At 48.9% G+C, this 25,802-nt stretch overlaps 1 protein-coding gene and 1 long non-coding RNA gene across 10 annotated transcripts in view; one reads left to right on the top strand and one right to left on the bottom strand.

Moving 5' to 3' along the window:
- Window positions 1–757: 757 nt before the first annotated feature.
- Window positions 758–25,802, top strand: part of OPA3 (outer mitochondrial membrane lipid metabolism regulator OPA3) — a 36,670-nt gene continuing 11,625 nt past the window's right edge. For 8 of the 9 annotated variants that reach the window (XR_013408668.1, XR_013408666.1, XR_013408669.1 and 5 more), the window contains exon 1: window positions 758–937. Coding sequence is in view for 1 of the 9 variants with exons in the window: in NM_001258146.2 (NP_001245075.1) it covers window positions 796–937 (142 nt within the window). In the remaining 8 variants the exon portion in view is untranslated. 9 annotated transcript variants of the gene reach the window in all.
- On the bottom strand, window positions 775–25,802 carry LOC144337192 (uncharacterized). Its single transcript, XR_013409925.1, has 2 exons — window positions 24,145–25,802; window positions 775–1,342 (listed from the first exon to the last, which is right to left on the bottom strand). It is a non-coding gene; the product is annotated as an uncharacterized LOC144337192 (long non-coding RNA).

Here is a 25,802-nt window from a genome sequence, read left to right as displayed (position 1 = left end):
GGGAAAGGGTTGTATTCGCTGCTTCTGGGGGCGAAATGCACCCTCAGCCTGGAGTTAGCAATAATAATGCAATCATTACCTGTATAGTAAGAAGGGCTATTTACTGAGTGCTTAACTATATGACTGGCACCATTCTAACCACTTCCCATGGTCTACTGTTTTACACTCAAGATTAGCGCAGAAGCCTCACAACAACCCAAAGAGGCAAGTGCTATTAGGATTCCCATTTGGTAGACGGTAATACTGAAGTCCAGAGAGGTTATGCCACTCATCTAATATTACACAGCGAGGAAATGACAGAGCTGGGATCCTCTGTCATGGATCCCAGAGGCATGACAAAGCCATACAACCAAGGTCTGTATGGCTACGTGGCTTCCTCTTAATCCCAATGACAGCCCTAGCTTGCTGAGCAAGGTGTATTTGGGGCTCATAGGACTAATTAGGACTAATTAAGAGCCTCCTTTGGGTGGGGACGCCAACTCGGTACATGACATCACGAAGGAGCACAGTGACGTCGGCCAAGGCGGGCGTGGGAATCCACGCGCCTTCCAGCATCCGTTAACGGCACCGCCCCCCGACCCGCCTCACTTCCGTGTATATTTGCATATTCAGCGAACGGACGCCGGTACGTCAGCGTCGACGGGGTGACGTCAGGGTGCGCCTCTGCAGTTTCCCCCGAGCATACGTACATACGTACTGACGCACGCATGGCCACGAGAGGGCGGGGGAGGAGTGAAGAGGTTGAGGCGCCCCGCCCAGTCAGCAGGGTTGCGCGTGCCCTGTGAGACCGCCAAGATGGTGGTGGGCGCGTTCCCTATGGCGAAGCTGCTATACTTGGGCATCCGGCAGGTCAGCAAGCCGCTTGCCAACCGCATTAAGGAGGCCGCCCGCCGAAGCGAGTTCTTCAAGACCTATATCTGCCTCCCGCCGGCTCAACGTGAGTCTGACCCGAATTCCCTCCAACCTTTTTCCTTTCTCCAACCCCTCTCAGGTGGTTGCTCAGGGGATGGACTTCTGTTTACGACGAATCACAGCCCGAACCGGCAAAGTCCAGTGGCCAATAGGGAGGGTTCCTGATAGAGGGGCGTGCGGGTGGCCCAATAGTGAGGGCGGGGCGTGGCGTAAGGGGGCGGGTCAGGGCGCCGCCGCGTGAGTAGGAAATGCCAGCCAATAGAGGAAGAGCACTTGGAGACTGATGCCCTGTTAAACCAATAGTGTGAGGGATGGGAGAAATTTAGACGGAGCTTTCCAGGATAGAGGAACTAGGGGAGGGGCTGAGGAGAAACCGGACGGGGTCCTTTGCCCGGCCGTCCTTGGGCAACTTCGTTTCAAAAGCTCCACACTGCCGGGCGCGGTGGCTCAAGCCTGTAATCCCAGCACTTTGGGAGGCCGAGACGGGTGGATCACGAGGTCAGGAGATCGAGACCATCCTGGCTAACACGATGAAACCCCGTCTCTACTAAGAAATACAAAAAAAACTAGCCGGGCGAGGTGGCGGGCGCCTGTAGTCTCAGCTACTCGGGAGGCTGAGGCCGGAGAATGGCGTAAACCCGGGAGGCGTAGCTTGCAGTGAGCTGAGATCCGGCCACTGCACTCCAGCCTGGGGACAGAGCGAGACTCCGTCTCAAAAAAGAAAAAACAAAAACAAAAACAAAAAAACAAAAGCTCCACCCTGTGCCTCAGTTTCCCCTGATCTGGGAGGTGCTTGTATATCCTCCGTTTAGGACGTCGACGTGCCTCAGTTTTACTGTAGGCAGTAAGTCTGGATTAGGGGCATGGTTCGGGGGTGAAGTCTGGAGGCATGGCCTGGGAATCTGGAAAAGGACTTTGAACCAGAGAGGACGTTCATCTGTGTACTCATTAATGCGCTCATACGCCGTCCTTTCATTCGGTAGAGAGACTATGCGGCCTTTTTGCTCAGCACTGGGAGATACACTCCTGATCCATCACTGTCAACCCAGAGTGGTCGGGAAAGTGGGAGCCCCGGAGCTCAAAGGAGCTCCTGACCCAAGGACCTGAGGCCAGCAGGGCTGCCTAGAGGGGGCCGCCCGAGCTCAGATCTAAAGGGCATAGTAAGGTCCGGCGCGGTGGCTCACACCTGTAATACCGGCACTTTGGGAGGCCGAGGCGGGCGGATCACATGAGACCAGGAGTTCGAGACCAGCCTGGCCAACATAGTGAAATCCCGTATGTACAAAATATACCAAAATTAGCTGGATGTGGTAGCGCACGCCTGTAGTTCCAGCTACTTGGGAGGCTGAGGCAGGAGAATCGCTGGAACCCTGTAGGTGGAGGCTGCAGTGAGCCTAGATTGTGCCATTCTAGCCTGGGCGACACAGCAAGACTGTCTCAAAAAATAATAAATAAATAGAAATAAAGGGCATAGTAAACACCCAAAATATAAACTACTTTAAAAAGGTGAGCTGTGTGCTACGTGGGACATAAGGGAATTTAACATAATTGGCTGGGTCGGAGAACCACTGAAACCGCCTTTGCAAAATTATGACTGACACAGTGAAAGAGATTTAACTTAACTGACTCCATCTTGTTTCTAACCTCCAAGCTATCCTTGTTCATTCCTGGGCGAAGGCTGAACTAACTGGGAGAGATTTAGTTTCTAGTTTAAACAAACATGGTAACAGCCCTTTCCCAAAGCAGACCTCCTTCTTGTCTGGGGACTAGATTGCCTTTGTAGGACTAACGTTAGCCACAAGATAAGAAATTATGGTTTAGGAGTCATGCAGTTGGAGGCTACAAGATTCTGACCCTCCCTAAACTGCTCCTAAGATCAGTGCTTGAGATATTCTGCAGACCCTGCACTTGATGGATCCTCTGGCCTTACCTAGATCAATAAACTGGCCCATCTGATCTTGTGGCCCCCACGCACGGGGGCCACTGACTGAGCGCAGGAAGACTGCTGGGACTCCCTGTGATTTTATATCTGACCAATCAGCATTCCTGGCTCACTGGCTTCCCCCACCCACCAAGTTATCCTTAGAAACTCTGCTCCAGCTGGGCCCATGGGCTCAGGCCTGTAATCCTAGCACTTTGGGAGGCTGACGCAGGTGGATCACCTGAGGTCAGGAGTTTGCGACCAGCCTGGCCAACATGGTGAAACCCCATCTCTACTAAAAATACAAAAGTTAGGCGGGCATGGTGGCGGCGCCTATAATCCCAGCTACTCGGGAGGCTGGGGCATGAGAATCACTTGAACCCACGGATGGAGATTGCAGTTAGCCAAGATCACGTCGCTTCACTCCAGCCCAGGCGAAAGAGTGAAACTCCATCTAAAGAAAAATATATATATATATGCTCCCTGAATGCTCAGGGAGACTGATTTGAGTAATAGTAAAACTCCTGGCTGGGTGCGGTGGCTCACACCTGTGATTCCAGCACTTTGGGAGGCTAAGATGGGCGGATCTCGAGGTCAGGAGTTCGAGACCAGCCTGACCAACGTGGTGAAACCCCGTCTCTACTAAAAATACAAAGATTAGCTGGGTGTGGTGGCACACATCTGTAGTCTCATCTACTCAGGAGGCTGAGGCAGGAGAATTGCTGAACCTGGGAGGCAGAGGTCGCAGTGAGCCGAAATTGTGCCACTGCACTCCAGTCTGGGCAGCAGAGCGAGACTCTGTCTCAAACAAACAAAAAACCCTCCCGCACAGCCAACTCGGCGTGAATTACTTTGTCTTGCAGTTATCCTGCCTTGATGAATCAGCTCTGTCTAGGCAGCGGGCAAGGTGAACCCCTTGGGCGGTTACACACCATTCATCCCTCCATCCATTCATTACTTCCTTTAGCTAGTATTTTGTGAGCTTCTGCCCTGTGTCAGGTCTTGTGCTGGCAATGCTGGCGAAACAGCAGGGACCAAGCCAGCACCAATCTGTGCCCTCAAGGAATTCCTAGTCCAGCAGGGGATGGATGTATCCCCCGACAGTGGGCAGAGCTGAGATGGGGGAGCTCACTGGGCACCTGATGTGGCGTGGGGTTCAGGGAGGGCTTCCTGGCAGGGGAGACATCTGAACTGGGACCTGAAGGGTGAGGACAACACCAGGACAAGGAGCAAGGAAAGCAATGGGGCAGAGAGAGGACCACATACAAGGCCTACATAGTTAAGGGAGTGTACCTTTTTTCCCCTCTGTAAGTTTGGATGCTTAAAGTTTGCTTTCCAGGGCCCAGAATTCTTGGTTCTTCGGTGTTTGATGGGGTCATTGTTGGGGCTGCAGCTCTTAGAATGGGAAAGTATTAGATTTCACGGTTACCACAGTGCTTTCCTGTTAGCCATCTCATTTGACCCCCACAACTGTTTTGTCCCCATGTCCAGAAAGAGGAATGACTTCCTCTGGTTTATAGAAGGGAAAATGGAGGCCTTGAGGGCAGAAGTTAATTGCTCAGGTCATACGCAGAGATTTGTGCCAGAGGCAGGACTTTGGACACTGAATTCCTAGACCCAGTTTGTTTCCTGTCTCTGCCTGTCTTCCAAACACTGTGACATTCTTAGCATTGTGGTTTTAAAAATGGCTTCTGGAGCCGAACGCAGTGGCTCACGCCTGTAATCCCAGCACTTTGGAAGGCGGAGGTGGGTGGATCACGAGATCAGGAGTTCAAGACCAGCCTGGCCACACATGGTGAAACCCCATCTCTACTAAAAATACAAAATTAGGCAAGCGTGGTGGCACATACCTGTAGTCCCAGATACTTGGGAGGCTGATGCAGGAGAATTGCTTGAACCCAGGAGGCAGAGGTTGCAGTGAGCTGAGATCACGCCACTGCACTCCAGCCTGGGCAACAGAGCGAGACTCTGTCTCAATAAATAAAATAAATAAATAAATAAATAAATAAATAAAAAGATTTCTGGGCCAGGCGCGGTGCCTCCCACCTATAATCCCAGCACTTTGGGAGGCCTAGGTGGGCTGGTCACCTGAGGTCGGGAGTTAGAGACCAGCCTGACCAACGTGGAGAAACCCCGTCTCTGCTAAAAATACAAAATTAGCCAGGCATGGTGGCGCATATCTGTAATCCCACTTGGGACCCTGAGGCAGGAGAATCGCTTGCACCCGGGAGGCAGGCATTGCAGTGAGCAGAGATCGTGCCACTGCACTCTAGCCTGGGCAACAAGAGTGAAACTCTGTCTCAAAAAAAAAAAAAAAGTCCGGGCACGCCTGTAATCCCAGCACTTTGGGAGGCCAAGGCGGGCGGATCACAATGTCAGGAGTTAGAGACCCGCCTGACCAACATGGTGAAACCCCTTCTCTACTAAAAATACAAAAATTAGCCAGGCATGGTGGCGTGCACCTGTAATCCCAGCTACTCAGGAGGCTGAGGCAGAAGAATCACTTGAACACAGGAGGCGGAGGTTGCAGTGAGCCGAGATCGCACCACTGCACGCCAGACTGGGTGACAGAGCGAGACTCCATCTCAAAAAAAAAAAGAAAGAAAATGGCTTCTGGAGTCAGACTGACATAGGTTTGAATCCCTACCCAGACTGGTGACTTTGGGTATGTCCTTTAGCCCCTCTTAGCTTCAATTTCCACTTCTGTACAGTGGGTGTTATGTAATAGTCACATTCACTGGGCTCGTATTTGGTGCCAAGGCTTGTCTTGAGCACCTCTCAGCCTCTGCCATTGGGTCTTCACCAATTATGATGAGGTAGATGCTATTATTATTCTCATTTTGTGTATATGCTATATGTGCATTATGCTGTAAATAATATTTATTGTGTTGTTGTGAGGATTAAGTAAATGGATATAAAATGTTAAGTCAGTGCCTGGCATAGGGTCATGGCTGTCATGTAGATGTTATAGATACAACAGGCAGGAAAAAGCAAAACATCTTGCTCTCAGGTACCTTACATTATTGTGGAGGAAGCCAGACAGTAAATGAAATAAATAGTTGGCTGGGCCCAGTGGCTCATGCCTGTAATCCCAGCACTTTGGGAGGCTGAGGCGGGCTGATCGCTTGAGGTCAGGAGTTTGAGACCAGCCTAGGCAACATGGCGAAACCCCATCTCTACTAAAACTACAAAACTTAGCCAGGCATGGTGGCAGGCGCCTGTAATCCAGCTACTCGGGAGGCTTAGGCAGGAGAATCGCTTGAACCCAAGAGGCAGAGTTTGCAGTGAGCCGAGATTGCACCACTGCACTCCAGCCTGGGTGACAGAGTGAGATTCCATCTCGGAAAAAAAAAAAAAGTTAAAATATGAAATATATTAGATAGCAATAATTACTCTAGGAGAAAAAATCAGGGTTGTAGAGCAAGGAATATTTAAAGGAAGGCTATAAGCGTAGATAGGATTATCAGGGAGAACTCACTGAAAATATGCAAAGGAGGGAGGGAACGAGCAGCGTTGGTATCTGGGGGAAGAGGCGTTCCAGCCCAGAGGATCCCGCATGCACACAGGCATGAGCGTGCCTGGCACACAGTACAGAGGAAACTGATGACGGGAAAGGGGGACGGTTTGTATGGGGCCTGTGGGTCACTGCAAATGCCTTGGCTTTACTCTGAGTGGAACAGGACTCACTGGAGGGTTCTGTGCAGAAGAGGGACAAGATCAGAGTTCTATTTTATTTTATTATTTATTTATTTATTTATTTTTGAGACAGAGTCTCACTCCGACACCCAGGCTGGAGTGCAATGGTGCCATCTCGGCTCACTGCAACGTCTGTCTCCCGGGTTCAAGCGATTCTCCTGCCTCAGCCTTTCGAGTAGCTGGGACTACAGGCGCTTGCTGCTGTGCCTGGCTAATTTTTGTATTTTTAGTAGAGACGGGGTTTCACCATATTGGTCAGGCTGGTCTCGAACCCCTGACCTCATGATCCACCTGCCTCGGCCTCCCAAAGTGCTGGGATTACAGGGGTGAGCCACTGCGCCAGGCACTATGTTTGTTTAAACTATAAACTATAAGTTTCTCCCAAAGTTAGTTCAGCCTTTGCTCAGGAATGTACAAGGACAGCTTAGAGGTTGGAAGCAAGATGAAGTCAGTTAAGTTAGATCTCTTTCACTGTGTCAGTCATAATTTTGCAAAGAGAGGTTTCAGGATTACAGGCGTGAGCCACCTCGCCCGGCTTCAGAATCTAAAATATTTACTCTCTGCCCCTTTACAGGAAGAGTTTGCTGACCCTGCCGTAGAATAGTATCCCTGCGCTTGTTTTTTATGACATTGGCATCGGAGCCAGTCCTCTGATTGATAGTGTGTCCCGCTGCCTGGAGTCTCCTGATTGCTTCCCCTGATTGGATTCATGTTGAACATGTTTGGCGGGAGCACCACAGACTCGAGGTGCCTCCTAAGGCCATCCCTTCAGGGGGCTCCTGAGGTCTGTTTGTTCCGTCATTTGTGATGGTGATTTGAATCGCTTGGTTAAGGTGTAACCATGTCGAGAAACTTTCCTTTTCCTCTTCGTGATGAATAACAAGTAGATTTGTTTACAAGGTACAGCCGGCAGGATCTCCCATGGATTGGGTGTGAGATGGCCGACTGGAGAAGGGGCAGGTTGGACAGAAAGACCTGGAGCTCAGTTAGGGACAGGTCGAGTTGGAGATGCTACCGGATATTGCGATGTACTGGCTTCTTAAATTTACACATTTTAATTACATCATTAATGTCTTCACACTGCTAATTGCCCCTTGCTCTGGCCCTCAGCCATGGCAATTGGAATTTCCCAGGGTGCACTGGTGGCCCTGCGTTCTCTCAGGTCAGGCGTCCCGAGCTGACCAATAAATCCAGTATCTGTACCTTTGACTGAGATACTTTTGACTCAGTGGGCTGGGCCCAGCTGTCTCACAGGAGAGGCTGCAGCAGTAGCTGTGGCTGCCTGAGGAAAGAATAGTACATGCTAGAAGCATAAATCATCGATGGTGCACCCTGCTGGGGAGGCAGAGATCTTTTTAAACACAGAATTCCTTTGTTTAAATTATTTTAACCTGAAAGTAGAGGAGGTTGGTGATGCTAGGCAGGTTGAGGCCACGCCTGCAAAGTTCACTTTTGGTACACCCAGGGAGGCTGTGAGATGTCTCTGGGCAGTGGGAAAATTCCAGCTCATTTCTGTTTATTCCTTTGGAGTGCACTGGTCCCTTTCCTGGTTTATCACACACACTAGGCAGTAGAGTGACGGGTCCCCCAAAGATGTCCACATCCTAATCCCAAGAACCTGTTGAGTATGTTACCATGCACAGCAAAGGTGACTTTGCAGATGTGATCAAATTAAGGATTTGGGGATGCGGAGATGATCCTGAATTACGCAGGTGAGGTCAGCGTGATCATAGGGGTCTTTATAAGGGAAAGAGGGAGGCAAGAGAGGGAATGATTTGAGGGATGTTGCCTTGCTGGCCTTGAAGATGGAGGAAGGAAGGCATGAGCCAAGGAATGTGGGCAGCCTCTGGAAGCTGGAAAAGCCAAGCCAAGGAGATGGATTCTCCACTGGAGACTCCAGAAAGGAACACAGCCCTGCAGACACCTTGAGATTAGCCTAGTGAAAGCCATTTTGGACTTTTTTTTTTTTTTTGAGATGGAGTTTCACTCTTGTTGCCCAGGCTGCAGTGCAGTGGCATGATCTCAACTTACTGCAACCCCTGCCTCCTGGGTTCAAGCGATTCTCCTGCCTCAGTCCCCTGAGTAGCTGGGATTATAGGCACCCGCCACCACACCTGGCTAATTTTTTGTATTTTTAGTAGAGATAGGGTTTCACCATGTTGGCTAGGCTGGTCTTGAACTCAGGTGATCCACCCGCCTTGGCCTCCCAAGGTGCAGGGATTACAGGCGTGAGCCACCACACCTGGCCCTCATTTCAGACTTCTGACTTCTGGAACTGTAAAATAATAAATTTAGGACAGGTGTGGTGGCTCACGCCTGTTATCCCAGCATTTTAGAAGGCCGAGGCAGGAGGATCACTTGAACCCAGGGGTTCAAGACCAGCCTGGGCAACACAGCGAGACCTTGTCTCTACTAAAAATAAAAAAAAATTAGTGGGGCATGGTGATGCATGCCTATAGTTTTAGCCACTCAGGAGGCTGGGGCAGGATTGCTTGAGCCCAGGAGAATGAGGCTGCAGTGAGCTGTGACCGCACCACTGCACTCCAGCCTGGGTGATAGAGCAAGACCCTGTCTCAAATAATAATAAATTTGGTTGTTTTAAGCCACTGCATTTGTGGTAGTTTGTTATAGTGGCCGTGGGAAACGGATACACCACAATCATTCGTTCAGGTTGCTGAGGTCATTTTTTCAGAAGTGCTCAGCTCTGTGGCCATTATTATGAATTTAGCCCATGGACTTGGTTTCAGTTTTCTTTTTCTTCATAGCCATCTGATCCAAAGCTTGGTGGCTTAACATAGTAACTCTTAGCCAGGTGCAATGGCTCATGCCTGTAATCTCAGCACTTTGGGAGGTTGAGGTGGGTGGATCACTTCAGGCCAGGAGTTCAAGATCAGCCTGGGCAACATGGCAAAACCCCTTCTCTACTAAAAATATAAAAATTTAGTGGATGCCTGTGGTCCCAGCTTCTCAGGAGGCTGAGGTAGGAGAATCGCTTGAACCCAAGAGAGGTGGAGGTTGCAGTGAGCCAAGATCGTGCCATAGCACTCCAGCCTGGGCAACAGAGCAAGACCCTGTCTTAAAAAGACAAACAAAAAACCCAGTCACTCTTAGTTTCTGTTACCTTTGTGGCTTGCCTGGGCTCAACCGGACAGTTCTTTTGCCGGTTGCTGCTTGGCGGGCTCTTATCCAGGTACAGGCGGAGGTGGCTGGGCTGGAGTCATCTGGAACTGGCACTGGGCAGTTGGTTCCCTCTCAGCATAGTCTCTAGGCCTCTCTTCTCCACGTGGTCTCTCTTGCAGGGTAGCTGAATATCTCACACGGCTGCTCAGGACTCCCCAACAGCCAAATTTTCATGCAGGAAGAAGCAGAAGCTGCAGTTTATTTAAGGGCAAGGCCTAGAACCTTCCAGCGTCATTTCCACCACACTCTATTGGTCAAAGCAGCCCCAGGCACAGACTACAGTGAGTGTGGGAAAGGACTGCACAGGGTATGATACGAAGGGGTCCCCGATGGCAGTCTGCCACAGAGTAGGCACTCTCGGCTTCGGATCTTGGCACTGCCTCTTATTAGCCATGTGACTTTGAGCAGGCAGCTTGACCTCTGTGAGCCTCCATTTCCATATTTATCAAATGGGATAATAATAGAACTTATCTCCCAGGATTCTCGTGAGGATGCAACAGGATAGTGGATAGGTGAGCCCAGGCCTGGGACATGCCCATCTGGTTGCTACTACAGGATGGGGTATACATGGAATCCTTTCTTTTTTTTTTTTTTTTTTTGAGATGGAGTCTAACTTTGTTGCCCAGGCTTTTGCCCTCCTATGTAGCTGGGATTACGTGTGCCCGCCACCACGCCCAGCTAATTTTTGTATTTTTAGTAGAGATGTGGTTTCACCATGTTGGTCAGGCTGGTCTCCAACTCCTGACCTCAAATGATCCGCCCGCTGTGGCCTCCTAAAGTGCTGGGATTGCAGTCGTGAGTCACCGCGCCCAGCCGGAATCCCTTCTTGTCATTACTGCCCAAGTACCAAAACCTCTGCTTCTGGATAAAGACTTGGTGCACTCAGATCCTTGCCCCGCTGTTTACGTGGTGTGTGTCCTGCATGAGTCACTCTGCCTTTCTGTACCCTTTCTGTACCATATAGCACTTACCTCATAGGTCTGATGTTCCCTTAGCACCATTCAGTAAACAGTGTTTACTGTTTACTCTTTACAGCCTGGCGTTGAACCAGGCTGCCCGCTTATCTATCCCTGCTCTGCCACTTTCTATGTGACCCCAGGAAGAGTTATTTAACCTCTTTGGGCCTCAGTTTTATGCTTGTAATTGGGTTGTTATGTGGATGTTCATATCCATAAAACATAGAACTGTACCTGGCCCTCAAGTACTCTGTACATGTTCATTTACTTTTTATTTATTTTATTTATTTATTTTTTGAGACCGTTTCACTCTTATTGCCCAGGCTGGAGTGCAATGGCATGATCTCAGCTTACCGCAACCTCTGCCTCCTGGGTTCTAGTGATTCTCCTGTCTCAGCCTCCCAAGTAGCTGAGATTACAGGCATGCACCACCATGCCCGGCTAATTTTTTGTATGAACATAATTTTTTGTATGAATGTAATTTTCTGTGTGAATATAAGATGAGATTTGGGTGGGGGACACAGCCACACCATATCACTTGGCCTGGGGGATAGGGACTATGCTGTGGGGGAACTGGCCAGGAGATAGCCAGGTCTCCGCCAAGGTACCTGGTAAACTAGAAAAAAACCTCCTTCTTAAGGCACACAAGCCTTTGCCCTAGGTAGAGACTGATACATTCTCCTCTGAGAATTTGTAGCCACTGACTGTCCCTCATGTGGACTTGGGGCCTCTTTGAAAGGTCCTAGAAGTTGCACGCTGAGAATGAACCCCTAGGGGTACCTAATTGTGTCTAAGCACCTAGCAAGGACAAACATAAACTCTTTCTGCCTCTGCTCTCTTTGCCTGGGCCTTGGAGAACTTCAGACAGAGTTCCAGCATACAAGCTCACAGTAAAAAAAAAAAAAAATTATATACCGTATGAAAAAAGCAGCCACCATGAGCGAAAGCCAGCAGAAAAACATGGCAGGTCACAACCTGCAAACATGTGAAATGATCAGATGTAGATATAAAATACCTAAGCTTATCTATTAAATGGATAAAAGAGAAGGATCTTAAAACACAAGTAAAATTAAAATTGCCAGGAAGCTGGAAAAAGAATTAAACAGAACCTCTAGAAAGGACAGCTACAACAGTTGGTGTTCAGCTCTTAGTAGAAGGGCTGACTAACCACCAGATTAAACACAAGTGCCGAGAGGATTGGGGAGCTGAAAGGTGTACAATATGGAGGAAAACTAGTGAGCTTTCTGGGGTGCTTCCGGTAGATGCCCAGGAGTGCTACCTGCAGATCCTGATTTGGTAGACGTGGGGAAGGGGTGGACATGTTTATTTTTAGCAGTCTGGAGTGCATTCTCACGCGCACCAGTGTTTGAAAATCACTTTGCTGGAGTCTATTTATAATCACCAGAGCATCATATCAGTTATATTTTATGGTAGGCAGGCTGCTGCTGGTGACCTCCAAATGTTTGTTATTATATTCTCCTATCAAGGAAACATTTCTGAGGTTCCTTTCCTAGCATATATGTATGCATGTGTGTACACATATGTAAAATTATTTAGCAGTCAGCCAGGCACAGTGGCTCACGCCTGTAATCCCAGCACTTTGGGAGGCCAAGGCGGGTGGATCACCTAAACCCGGGAGTTCAAGACCAGCCTGGGCAACGTGGCAAAACCCCATCTCTACCAACAATAAAAAAAATTAGCTGGGGCTGGGCGTGGTGGCTCACGCCTGTAATCCCAGCACTTTGGGAGGCTGAGGTGGGCGGATCACAAGGTCAGGAGATCGAGACCATGGTGAAACCCCGTCTCTACTAAAAATAGAAAAAATTAGCCGGGCGCAGGGGCGGGCGCCTGTAGTCCCAGCTACTCGGGAGGCTGAGGCAGGAGAATGGCGTGAACCCGGGAGGCGGAGCTTGCAGTGAGCCGAGATTGCGCCACTGCACTCCAGCCTGGGCGACAGAGCGAGACTCCGTCTCAAAAAAAAAAAAAAAAAAAAAAAAAAAAAAAAAATTAGCTGGGAGTGATGGTGTGTGCCTATGGCCCCAGCTACTTGGGAGGCTGAGGTGGGAGGATCACTGGAGCGCATGAAGTCGTGGCTGCAACGAACCTTGGTCACACCACTGTACTCCAGCCTAGTTGACACAGTGAAACCCTGTCTCTCTAAAAAATATAAATGCCAGGCACAGTGGCTCATGCCTGTAATCCCAGCACTTTGGGAGGCCAAGGTGGGCGGATCACCTGAGGTCAGGAGTTCGAGACCAACCTAACCAACCTGGAGAAACCCCGTCTCTACTAAAAATAAAAAAATTAGCCAGGCATGGTGGTGCATGCCTGTAATCCCAGCTACTTGGGAGGCTGAGGCAAGAGAATTGCTTGAACCCGGGAGGTGGAGGTTGCGGTCAGCCAAGATCTCACCATTGCACTCCAGCCTGAGTGACAGAGCGAGACTCTTTCTCAAAAATAATAAAATAAAATAAAATAAGTAAATAAATAAAAGTATTTAGCGGTCATGTATAGTGCTAACATGTAACAGTATGGCTATGTTATATGCATTTAAAAACATACACAAAAATTAGAGGGATGAAATGAACATGTAAACATTTAAAAAATAAACTTATGTATTCATGCCCCCCCAAATATTTTTACTCTCACTGAAAACATTCTCCTATACAGACATTATTAAGTAAATTTGGAAACTCTTGGTGAAACCCTCTGTGAGAGTCTGGCTTTGACTTTTTTTTTTTTTTTGAGATGGAGTCTCACTTTGTCCCCCAGGCTGGAATGTAGTGGCACAGTCTTGGCTCACTGCAACCTCCACCAGGTTCGAGCGATTCTCCTGCCTCAGCCCTCCTGAGCAGCTGGGATTACAGGGGTGTGCCATTATGCCCAGCTCATTTTTTAAATTTTTTTTTTATTTTTATTTTTCATAGAAATGGGGTTTCACCATATTGGCCAGGCTGGTCTCGAACTCCTCACCTCCACTGACCTGCCCGCCTCAGCCTCCCAAAAGCTGTGATTACAGGCGTAAGCCACTGCTCCCGGCTGGCTTTGACATTCTTTGTGGCTGTCACAGCTGGCAAAGACCTAACTAAGGCATACAGTCTCAGATGGAAGAAGTGTGTCATTGGCTGCATTTAATCTTTTTTAGTCCCACCCTTCATTATGCAGAGGCATTTGCTGGAATTTGCTCACGTTCTCATGGCTAAATCTTCTGGCCGATTTCTGAACAGCAGTCTTTTTCAGAAGCCCCTGTGTAGAGGGCTGACTGATTTGCAACCTGAGTGCATCGCAGGGAATCTACTTGTCCTGGCCGCAAGCAATATGTCAAGTGGACAGGAGAGGGCGCCCGTGTCAGCCTGGGGATGGCGCCTGCCTGAGAAAGCACAGGAAGCCATCTGTAATTGACCCCGGTGTATCTCTGTATCAGTTTGTGCTCATCTGTAATTAATTGAAAACCCAGCCAGTAGGCCGGGCGCGGTGGCTCAAGCCTGTAATCCCAGCACTTTGGGAGGCCGAGACGGGCGGATCACAAGGCCAGGAGATCGAGACCATCCTGGCTAACACGGTGAAACCCCGTCTCTACTAAAAAATACAAAAAACTAGCCGGGCGAGGTGGCGGGCGCCTGTAGTCCCAGCTACTCGGGAAGCTGAGGCGTAAACCCAGGAGGCGGAGCTTGCAGTGAGCTGAGATCCGGCCACTGCACTCCAGCCCGGGCGACAGAGCAAGACTCTGTCTCAAAAAAAAAACCAAAAAAACAAAAAAACAAAAAAGAACCCAGCCAGTAAATGTCAATCAAACCTTAAATCAAAAGGGTGTTTTTTGCTGACTTTTCAGTAAGCCCTGAGGAAGGCCTCTTCATGGTTGGTTTGGTGGCTCAGTGGTGTCATTAGGAACCTGAGGACTCTGTCTCTGCCGTGTTGGTGCTCAGGCAGTCCTCATGGCCTCAGTAGGGCTGCTGCGGCTCCAGGCATTGTGGCTTTATGTTTCCTAAGGGAGGAAGTCTGTGCGTGTGTGTATGGAGGGGCGGGTGGTCAGGTAAGTGAGGATAGCGCCTCAAGGAGGAAAATCCTTTTCCAGAAGCCCCTAGGAAACTCCCCTCACTGCCAGCTTACCACAGCCGAGTCACCTCCCGCCCCTTGGTGTATGGGAGGTTGCCCTGGTGAGTATCAGCTTCTAAACTCTAATGGAGGTGGGGAGGATGGAATTACTAAGACAGTAGAGAATAATATAAAGTAGCACTGGTAATCAGAAACACTAAAGTTGTTCTGAAATCTTTTTTGTTTGTTTTGTGACGGAGTCTCACTCTGTCGCCCAGGCTGGAGTGCAGTGGCGCTCTCTCGGCTCACTACAACCTCTGCCTCCTGGGTTCAAGCAATTCTCCTGCCTCAGCCTTCTGAGTAGCTGTGACTACAGGCACCCGCCACCACGCCCAGCTAATTTTTGTATTTTTAGTAGAGACAGGGTTTCACCATGTTGGCCAGGGAGGTCTTGAATTCCTGACCTGAAGTAATCTGCCTGCCTTGGCCTCCCAAGGTGCTGGGATTACAGGCGTGAGGCACAGCACGCGGCCCTAACCTCTCTGTTAATTGCTTCTAGAAACTCCTGAGTGTCCTCTATACCAAGTTGAGCTGGTCTCTCCAGGCCTGGGAGGAGAGTAGAGGTGGGGATCATTTTCTGGGGTGTGGCTATGGTTCAGTCCATTAGGAGGCTGAGTAATTCATTCACTCAACAAATCTTTATTTAGTGCCTGCTGTGTGCCAGGAACTGTTCTGAGAGGCATGACTCAGTAGTCAACAGAACAAAGATCCCTGCTCTCATGGGGCACATTTGAGGGTATTAGTTACCTGCCCAGTGACCCCAGGGTACAGAGGGGTGCTTCAACCGGAATTTCCCGCCGAATTCCCAGGCTGAATCGAGTGGCCCACCCTGCGTCACATCCCCATCCCGGCACAGTCTCTGTGACCCAGGGAAAGCAGTGCCTTAATTGGCCAGACTCAGGAGTGGGGTTACCTCCTCCTGAATCCCTTGAACCAAAAGTTGGGGAGATACGATCCCCCAAGATTCTGGGCAGATAGAACCAGTCGTGCCCCTCTGGTAACTGGAGCACTGTGCGTTAACTGCAGTCTCAGTTGCTATAATGGAAAGATCAAGCCAGGTCTGTGGGAGGAAGCACTGCCCGGCTATTGTGGCCTGCACAATTCTGTTAAAACTTGGAGCACTGTTAGGGCAAGCTTAAAACTGGCTGGATTGGGTGGGGCACAGTGGCTCACGCCTATAATCCTAGCAATTTGGAAGGCCGAGGTGGGCGGGTCACCTGAGGTCAGGAGTTTGAGACCAGCCTGACCAACATGGTGAAACCCCATCTCTACTAAAAATACAAAAATTAGCCAGGTGTGGTGGGGCACGCCTGTAATTCCAGCTACTCGGGAGGCTGAGGTAGGAGGATGGCTTGACACCAGGAGGCGGAGGTTGCAGTGAGCCGAGATCGCGCCACTGCACTCCAGCCTAGGTGACACAGCAAGACTCTGTCTCAATAAATAAATAAATAAATAATAAAATACATAAATAAACTGACTGGATTGCCAGGTGCGGTGGCAAACACCTGTAATTCCAGCATTTTGGGAGGCTGAAACTGGAGGATCACTTGACCTCTGGAGGCTGAGGTTGTAGTGGGCTGAGATCCCACCACTGCACCCCAGCTTGGGTGATAGAGTGAGACCGTGTCTCACAATAATAATAATCATCATCGTCATCATCATCATCATCTGGCTGGATCACATCTGGGAAAGGGCAGCCACGGCAGACTGGCTTGAAGCTATGTTTACCCTGAATAATAATTTATTGACTGATAACAACAGCTTTTATTTAAAATGCTTTCCATTATCTCAGCAAATGATCTTAACCACCTTATTAGGGAGTTTATGACCATCCTGGTTTTATGAGTGAGGAAATCTCTCAAAGTGAGAGAAACAGGTTCCCTGAAGCAACACAGGATAAGAAGTCACATCCCACTGGCTCCCAAACTCCTCCTCTTATGTTTAATTATCGGCACTTGATTTTTTGGTATATTCTTTGTTAAGATACAGTATCTATACAATCTAAAGGCTACAGTTCAATGAGTATTGGTAAATGCGTATACCCATGTAACTAGTACCCAAGATGTAAAACATCATCATCACTCTAAAAAGGTCCCTCCTCCCCTGCTCTGTCTCCCTGACTTCTCTCCTTATTGTTTAGTTCTGCCTGTTCAACTTGATGTAAATGGAAATTTATGTTTAGCTTTTGTCCATTTGATACTTTTGAGATACTTCTTGCTGCATGTATCAGTAGTTCATTTCTTCTTCTTCTTCTTTTTTTTTTTTTTTTTTTTTGACACATAGTCTACCCCTGTCACCCAGGCTGTAGGGCAGGGGCACAAACATGGCTCACTGCAGCCTCAACCTCCTGGGCTCAAGCAATCCTCTTACCTCAGCCTCCCAAGTAGCTGGGACCACAGGCACATGCCACCATGCCTGGCTCCTTTATTTTATTTTTTGTAGAGATGGACCTCACAAGTTGCTGATAGTGGTCTTGAACTCATGGGCCCAGGTGATCCTCACCACTTGGCCTCCCAAAATGCTGGGATACAAGTGTGAGCCACCACGCCTGGCCAGTTTATTTTGTTTGCTACTCTTAAAAAAAGTGTATTCGTTTATTTTATTCCAGTATATGAATATGCCATGCTTTGTTTGATAACTGTCCTAATGATGGACATTTGGGTTGTTTCCAAGTTATTGCAAATAAAGGTGCTATGAACATTTGTGTACAAGCCTTTATATGGATGTTTTCATTTCTCTTGGTAGAAATGATATTCTCCCAGTAATTATCTAGGAGTAAAATTTCTGGGTTGTATGGTAAGGGTATATTTAATTTTATAAGAAACTGGCTGGGCATGGCAGCTCACACTTGTAATCCAGCACTTTGGGAGGCTGAGACGGGCGGATCACCCAAGGTCAGGAGTTCAAGACCAGCCTGGCCAACATGGTGAAACCCGTCTCTACTGAAAATACAAACAGCTGGATGTGGTGGCGGGTGCCTGTAATCCCAGCTACTCAGGCGGCTGAGGCAAAAGAATCGCCTGAACCCGGGAGACAGAGGTTGCAGTGAGCTAAGATCCCGCAACTGCACTCCAGCGACAGAGCAAGACTCTGTCTCAAAAAAACGAAAACAACAACAACAACAACAACAAATTTATAGGAAACTACCAAAGAGTTTTGCCATGTGGTTCCAGTTGCCCCATATCCTTGCAATATTTAATATTTTCACAGTTTAATTTTAGCCATTCTGTTTGGTATAAAATGGTAACTTACTTGCTTTTCTTTGGTGAATGGTGCTATTGAGTACTTTTCCATGTGATAATAAATAAACATGTATTATGTCATACAGTTCTTGAGAATCAGGAATTTAGGAACGGCTTCGTTGGGTGGCCCTGGCTAGGAGTCTGTGGACCCAAAGTCTTGCCCAGGGCTGGAGGATCTACTTCCAAGAAGGTTGATTCACTTGAATAAGAATGAAAGTGACCAAGACTAAAGAGGCAGTGTCTTCATAAAATTTTGGAAGTGACATATTACTTCCACTATATTCTGTTGGTCATACAGACCAACCCTGGTACATGTGGGAAGGGAGAATACAGGGCCGTAAACACCAGGATACAGGGGATTGTTGGGGAGGAGGGCATCTTGGAGGCTGGCAACCACAATTCTATTACTACGATCAGTTAAAAATAATTGATTTTTTAAAGAATATTAAATCAGGCAGGTGGATCACCTAAGGGAGTGGTGGCTCACCCCTGTAATCCCAGCACATTGGGAGGCCAAGGCGGGTATATCATCTGAGGTCGGGAGTTAGAGACCAGCCTGGCCAACATGGCAAAGCCCTGACTCTACTAAAAATACAAAAATTAATGGGGCACAGTGGTCTGCGCCTGTAATCCCAGATACTCGGAAGGCTGAGGGAGGGGAATCACTTGAACCCTGGCAGCAGAGGTTGCAGTGAGCTGAGATCGTGCCTTTGCACTCCAGCCTGGGCGACAGAGCAAGACTCCGTCTCAAAAAAAAAATAATTAAAAAAAAGAATATTAAACCAATCTTATATTCCTGCAGAAACCCCACTTGATTATGCTGTATTATCTTTTTTATATGTTGCTGGCATTTGTTTGCTAATATTTTCCTAAAGATTTCATCTGTGGTCATCAGTGACATATTCTATAATTTTATTTTCTTGTATGTATTTGTCAGATTTGATTGATTGATTGATTTGTTTAAGACCACGTGTCACTCTGTCACCCAGGCTGGAGTAGAGTGGCAGGATCATGGTTCACTGCAGCCTTGAACCTGGGGGCTCAAGTAATCCTCCTATCTCAGTCTTCCGAGTAGCTGGGGACACAGGCATGCACCACCATGTATAGCTAATTTAAAAATCTTTTTGTGGCCGAGCACGGTGGCTCATGGCTGTAATCCCAGCCTTTGGGAGGTGAGACAGGTGGATCACCTAAGGTCAGGAGTTCAAAACCAGCCTGACCAATATGGTGAAACCCCGTTTCTACTAGAGTTTCAAAAATTAGCCGTAATTAGACTAAATACAAAAGTTAGTCTCACTCTGTTGCCCAGGCTGGAGTGCAGTGGCATGATCTCAGCTCACTGCAACCTCTGCCTCCCAGGTTCAAACGATTCTCCTGCCTCAGCCTCCCGAGTAGCTGGGATTACAGGGGCATGCCACCATGCCTGGTTAATTTCTGTGTTTGTAATAGAGACGGGGTTTCACCATGTTGGCCAGGCTGGTCTCGAACTCCTGACCTCAGGTGATCCATCCGCCTTGGCCTCCCAAAGTGCTGGGATTATAGGCATGAGCCACGGCGCCCAGCCACTAAACAAATTATGTAATGCATGCTGTTTCAGTCAGTGGTATACTAATAGCAATTGCATGATAATGCAATCCAAGAGAAAAGTTGTTTTTTTTTTTTTTTTTTTTTTTTTTGAGGCGGAGTCTCGCTCTGTCGCCCAGGCTGGAGTACAGTGGCCGGATCTCGGCTCACTGCAAGCTCCGCCTCCCGGATTTACGCCATTCTCCTGCCTCAGCCTCCCGAGTAGCTGGGACTACAGGCGCCCGCCACCTCGCCCGGCTAGTTTTTTGTATTTTTTAGTAGAGACGGGGTTTCACTGTGTTAGCCAGGATGGTCTCGATCTCCTGACCTCGTGATCCGCCCATCTCGGCCTCCCAAAGTGCTGGGATTACAGGCTTGAGCCACCGCGCCCGGCCTTTTTTTTCTTAAGACAGAGTCTTGCTCTGTCACCCAGGCTGGAGTGCAGTGGTGCCATCTGGGCTCACTGCAAGCGCCACCTCCCGGGTTCACGCCATTCTCCTGCCTCAGCTTCCCGAGTAGCTGGGATTACAAGCACCCGCCACCACGCCCAGCTAATTTTTTGTGTTTTTAGTAGAGATGGAATTTCACTGTGTTAGCCAGAATGGTCTCGATCTCCTGACCTCATGATCCGCCCGCCTTGGCCTCCCAAAGTGGTGGGATTACAGACGTAAGCCACGGTGCCCGGCTGTTTTGTTTTTTTTTCTTTGTTTTTTTTTTTTTGGTTTTTTTTTTTTTTTTTTTTTTTTTTTTTTTGAGACAGAGTCTTGCTCTGTCACCAGGCTGGAGTGCAGTGGCACTCTCTCGGCTCACTGCAACCTCCGCCTCCCAGGTTCAAGCAATTCTCCTACCTCAGCCTCCCGAGTAGCTGGGACTACAGGTGTGCGTCACCATGCCCAGCTAATTTTTTGTTTCTGTATTTTTAGTAGAGACAGGGTTTCACCATGTTAGCCAGGATGGTCTCAATCTCTTGACCTCATGATCCGCCCGCCTTGGTCTCCCAAAGTGCTGGGATTACAGGCATGAGCCACTGTGCCCAGCAGAGAAAAGTTTTAACTAAAATCACAAAGAATGAAATTTTTGGTTTTAATTTATAGATACATTTTTGTTTCAGAGACATATGACAGGATATTGAGCATTAAAAGTCACATTAGGATAAAACTTTATAGAGAAAGTAAAATGTAGGTGGAACTTCAAAGACAGCAGGGAACAATGCAAACTCTTAAAAAAGAACTGGTTGGTGTATTTTTAAGTGGCTTTGGAGGGAGACAGAGGAGCAGGGGTCTGGGAGCCATTAGGATGTCTTTGACCCAGATCTTTCCCATCCTCATCACCCCATGGCCAGGCTCACAGCTAAGCAGAGCCCCTATCTGGACCTCAGTGGCAGGTGTGGTTTTGTCCCCAGCAACACCTGGCAGGGTCACTGGAGTTCAAGGCCAAGGCTGAGTGGGCTCTCGACGCCTACATTGCCCATCAGCCCCATGCCAGAGGAACAGGCTTGTTTGCAGTGTGGCACTTGCCCCCTGGGCTGTTCTCGGAGTCCTCCTGTTTCACCCCCAGTCAAGGAGGGATTCTGGGCTTCACCCCACCCTCAGCCACCTGGCACGTGTGGTCCTAGTCTCCAATTCCTTCTGCTTCTTGCCACCGCTCTTTCCCCCTCTCCCCTTCCTCCCCCTACCCGCCCCCTTCCATGAGTGCCTAGGTCTCAGCAGCCTCCCTGCTGGCTCAGTTACCTCTCAGCCATCTGCTCCCGCCTCAAGGCTTGCATCATTGATTCCCTCCCCTTCTGCCTAGTCACATTACCACCCCCCTCGCCTCCCCGCCAGCCAGCTTCCCTTTGTTCTTGTGACTTCTGCTGTCTTTCCACCTAAGACTGCTGTTTTATTGGGTCTTGAGAAGGGAGCAGCAGAGGTGCAGAGGTAGAGGCTTAACCTGTGGAATCCTGGGGGCCAAGGTGGCTTGTTTGATTTTTTTGAAAAAAGTTTTAATTATCTGTTTTGGCCAGGCACAGTGGCGCACACTGGTAATCCCAGCACTTTGGGAGCCCAAGGCAGGCGGATCGCTTGAGCTCAGGAGTTCAAGACCAGCCTGGGCAACATGACGAAACCTCGTCTCTATTTAAAAATAAAATAAAATAAAAGACCAGGCACAGTAGCTCATGCCTATAATCTCAGCACTTTGGGAGACCAAGGCAGGTAGATCATGACGTCAGGAGTTTGAGACCAGCCTGTCCAACATGGTGAAACCCCGTCTCTACTAAAAGTACAAAAATTAGCTGGGCATAGTGGCGTGCGCCTGTAATCTCAGCTACTCGGGAGGCTGAGGCAGGAGAATCACTTGAACCCGGCGGGTGGAGGTTGCAGTGAGCCAAGATCACGCCACTGCACTCCGGCCAGGGCAACAAGAAGCTCTGTCTCAAAAAAAAAATTCGCCAGGCATGCTGGTTCTTGCCTGTAGTCCCAGCTACTTGGGAGGCTGAGGCAGGAGGATTGCTTGATCCCTGGGATTCCAGGCTGCAGTGAGCCATGATCTTGCCACTGTACTTCAGTCTGAGTGACAGAGTAAAACCCTGTCTCAAAACAAAAACAGAAAGCCAGACTTCCTTACTCTAGTTCCATTGCTGACAGAAATGCTGGAATTTATGAGATTATAGTGTCGGAGGGTCTGTCTTGGCTTTTTAATTGTTATCATCCACTGTGCTGCAGGATTAAGGAGCCCAGCAAGGCCTTTCGAACCTGGATAGGTGAACCTGGCATAAATGCCCAGAAGCAGAATGACTGACTCCAGGGTGTGCACGGATTTACACTTACCCCAGCAAATGGGTGAGAAGGTCCATTTCCTCACAGTCGAGCCACCTGGGGGCTGTTTCTGTTTTCGTTTTTTTCTACTTTGAATTAATTTTAGACTCAGAGAAAAGTTACAATAATAGTATAGAGAGTTCCCACATACCTTTCACCCAGAGTCTCCGGATGATAACATTTTACATAACCACAGTGCAATGAGGCGACCCAGGAAATGAACACTGGTATAAAGCCTGCAGGCCTCATTCCTATCTCAGCAGTGTTTCCACTGGTGTCCTTTTCTGCCTGTTCCAGGATCTTCTCCAGAAACGCATGTTCATTTAGGTGTCATTTCTTTTATTTATTTATTTATTTTTTTTTTTTTGAGACTGAGTCTCAGTCTGTCGACCAGGCTGGGCAGTGGCGTGATCGCAGCTCACTGCAACCTCTGCCTCCCAAGTTCAAGCGATTCTCCTGCCTCAGCTTCCCAAGTAGCTGAGATTACAGGCGTGCGCCATCACACCCAGCTAATTTTTTTATTTTTAGTAGAGACAGGGTTTCACCCGGCTGATCTCAAACTCCTGACCTCAGGTGATCTGTCCACCTCAGCCTCCCAAAGTGTTGGGATTACAGGCGTGAGCCACTGCGCCGGGCCTGGAATATGGTTTCTACTGAATGCTTATTGCTTTCACACCCTCATAAAGTTGAAAAACTGCAAGTTGAACCATCATAAGTCAGGGACTGTATGTACTTAGGCTAAACAGTCTGATAGTTGTATGATTTATGATAGAAGAAAACCCAGCCACCTCCTTTTCTACCTCAATTTCTGCTTCCCCCAGGTAGCCACTGTAACTCTTTAGGCTATTTTTTTGGTATTTATCATATTTCCTTTTTTTTTTTTTGAGACGGAGTCTTGCCCTGTCACTCAGGTTGGAGGGCAGTGGTGCGATCTCAGCTCACTGCAACCTCCGCCTCCTGGGTTCAAGTGATTCTCTTGCCTCAGCCTCCAGGGTAGCTGGGATTACAGGCACCTGCCACCACACCCAGCTAATTTTTGTATTTTTAGTAGAGATGGGGTTTCACCTTATTGGTCAGGCTGGTCGTGAACTCCTGACCTCAGGTGATCCACCCACCTCAGCCTCCCAAAGTGCTGGGATTACAGGTGTGAGCCATGGCACCCGGCCTATCTTCCCCATCTTTTATTATCAGCTGACTTCCTTGTATGGAAGATAAAGATTTAATGTTTTTCCTCTCCCTCTCCCACATTAAATAACCTCTCTCTCCTCACTGGTAAACAGTTCCGGTTACTAGTTCCACGGGATTTAGCCTCTCAGTAGCCAGCATGTTCATCATGGCCCTCTTGCCACTGTGGACTCTAGCAGTCACTACTGTGTCCTTATGACGACTCTTCACCATCACTTGCAGGAGAGTAGTGGCCCCTATGAGGAATGCCTTCCCTTCGTTTTATGAGGAAGCAGCCATCGTGTGCAGACTTGTTCCCAATAGTGGGGGAGGCACTTTGTCTTTTCTTTTTTGAGATGGAGTTTTGCTCTTGCTGCCCAGGCTAGAGTGCAGTGGCATGATCTTGGCTCACTGCAGTCTCTGCCTCCTGGGTTCAAGTGATTCTCCTGCCTCAGCCTCCTGAGTAGCTGGGATTACAGGCGCCACCACGCCCGGCTAATTTTGTGTTTTTAGTAGAGACGGGGTTTTTCCATGTTGGTCAGGCTGATCTCGAACTCCTGATCTCAGGTGATCCACCCACCTCGGCCTCCCAAACTGCTGGGATTACAGGCATGAGCCACTGCGTCCAGCCTGTCCTATTTGTCCATAAGCTCCTGAGCCCCAGTCCCCCACCATGGAGGGAGCTGTTTTGTCTTAGCAGCACATTTCCTGAGGAAAGGGTTGCATTCCAGCCACCTGCAGTTTCATGCTCAGAAAAATCTTGAACAATAGTTAACTGTGGCCAAGTATGTTACTTTACTTGACTCCGTGGGTTAAGATATCCCTCCTTTCTCTGGGAAATCTCCTCCCTGGGCCTGGTCAGCCATTGTGTTGTGACCTAGAGTATCTGAAGTGCCTGTGACCTGGAGCTCCCGGGCTGAGAGAGATCTGAGCACAGGAGTTTGGGTCCTGAAGTTCTGAGTCGCCCCGGGAAGTGGATGTGACAGTCGAGTAAGAAGAGGGCTTGGGAAATGGTACCCTGAGAAATGCCAGCCACTGAGGCCGAGGAAAGGGTCCATATCAGAGACAGACGGGTGGAGGGGGCCTGGAGCCAAGAGAAGCACACATCTCCAGGAGGAGGGGTGATGCACAGTGCCACATTCTCGAGGGGACAGATAACACCAAAAGCATCAGGAGAGAGAGAAGGGGGATGGGGAGCCAGAGACAGGGAGCCATACCCATTGTCCATGACCACCTCCTGGGCACCTCCACAGATCAGCTTTTTCATTAAGTGCCTGCTCTGTGCCTAGCTGGGGCTGGGGACAGTGCAGTGACCGAGTTAGGCTCAGGCCCTGCCTGCATCAGCCTTACAGTCCAGTTGGAGAGACAGACTTGTCACCATGCAGTAAGGACCCAGAGCAGTCAGAGCTCGGATGGAGAAGCCCAGGGGTCTGGAGGTCAGGGAAGGCTTCCTGGAGGAGGGGACATCTGAGTTGGGATTCTCTGTTATGGAAGACAGATGAAAGGGAGTGAGTCTGGAGGGAGAGTTCAGGGAGGAGACGGAAAACGATTCTATGTAACCCAAGAGTAGATTCAGACCAGTGGGTAGGACGTACTTCCAGGAATAAAATTCCTAATAGGAGTCAGGAAGAGGATATTAGATTAACATTTACAAACTGAGCATTTTCTCCCTTACTCTGTCATTGCCATTCTCCCATTCCTGCCAGTTGAGTATTTTGACCCCTAGTTTTGATGAGGAAACACCAAGGCTCAACTTGCATATCCAGAAAGTGACAGAACCAGGATTTGAGTCCAGGTCTGTGTGACTCCAAAGTTCTTGCTGCCATTTATTAAGGCTGGTCTCGTGTTAAGCCCAGGGAGCTTTGAGAACCTTGAGAATGTGTCTGACCCAGCCTGTGGTTCAGGGAGGGCTTCCTGGAGGAAGGGACAGTTCAGCTGCGATCTAAAAGAAGAATTGGGAAAGGACAGGAAAAGAGAAATAGAGGAGGCCAGCTGCGGTGGCTCACGCCTGTAATCCCAGCACTTTGGGAGGCCGAGGCGGGTGGATCACATGAGGTCACGAATTCAAGACCAGCCTGGTCAACGTGGTGAAACCAAAAAATACAAAAATTAGCCAGGTGTGGTGGTGTGCATCTGTAGTCCGAGCTACATGGGAGGCTGAGGTGAGAGAATCGCTTGAACCTGGGAGGTAGAGGTTGCAGTGAGCTGAGGTCGCGCCACTGCAGTCCACCTGGGACAGCATGGTGAGACTCAATCTCAAAAAAAAAAAAGAAAGAAA

Source organism: Macaca mulatta, chromosome 19 (assembly GCF_049350105.2).
Source record: "Macaca mulatta isolate MMU2019108-1 chromosome 19, T2T-MMU8v2.0, whole genome shotgun sequence".
NCBI lineage: Eukaryota > Metazoa > Chordata > Mammalia > Primates > Cercopithecidae > Macaca > Macaca mulatta.
The sequence above is the reverse complement of the archived record's forward strand: the minus strand, read 5'-3'. Positions and strand labels throughout refer to the sequence as shown.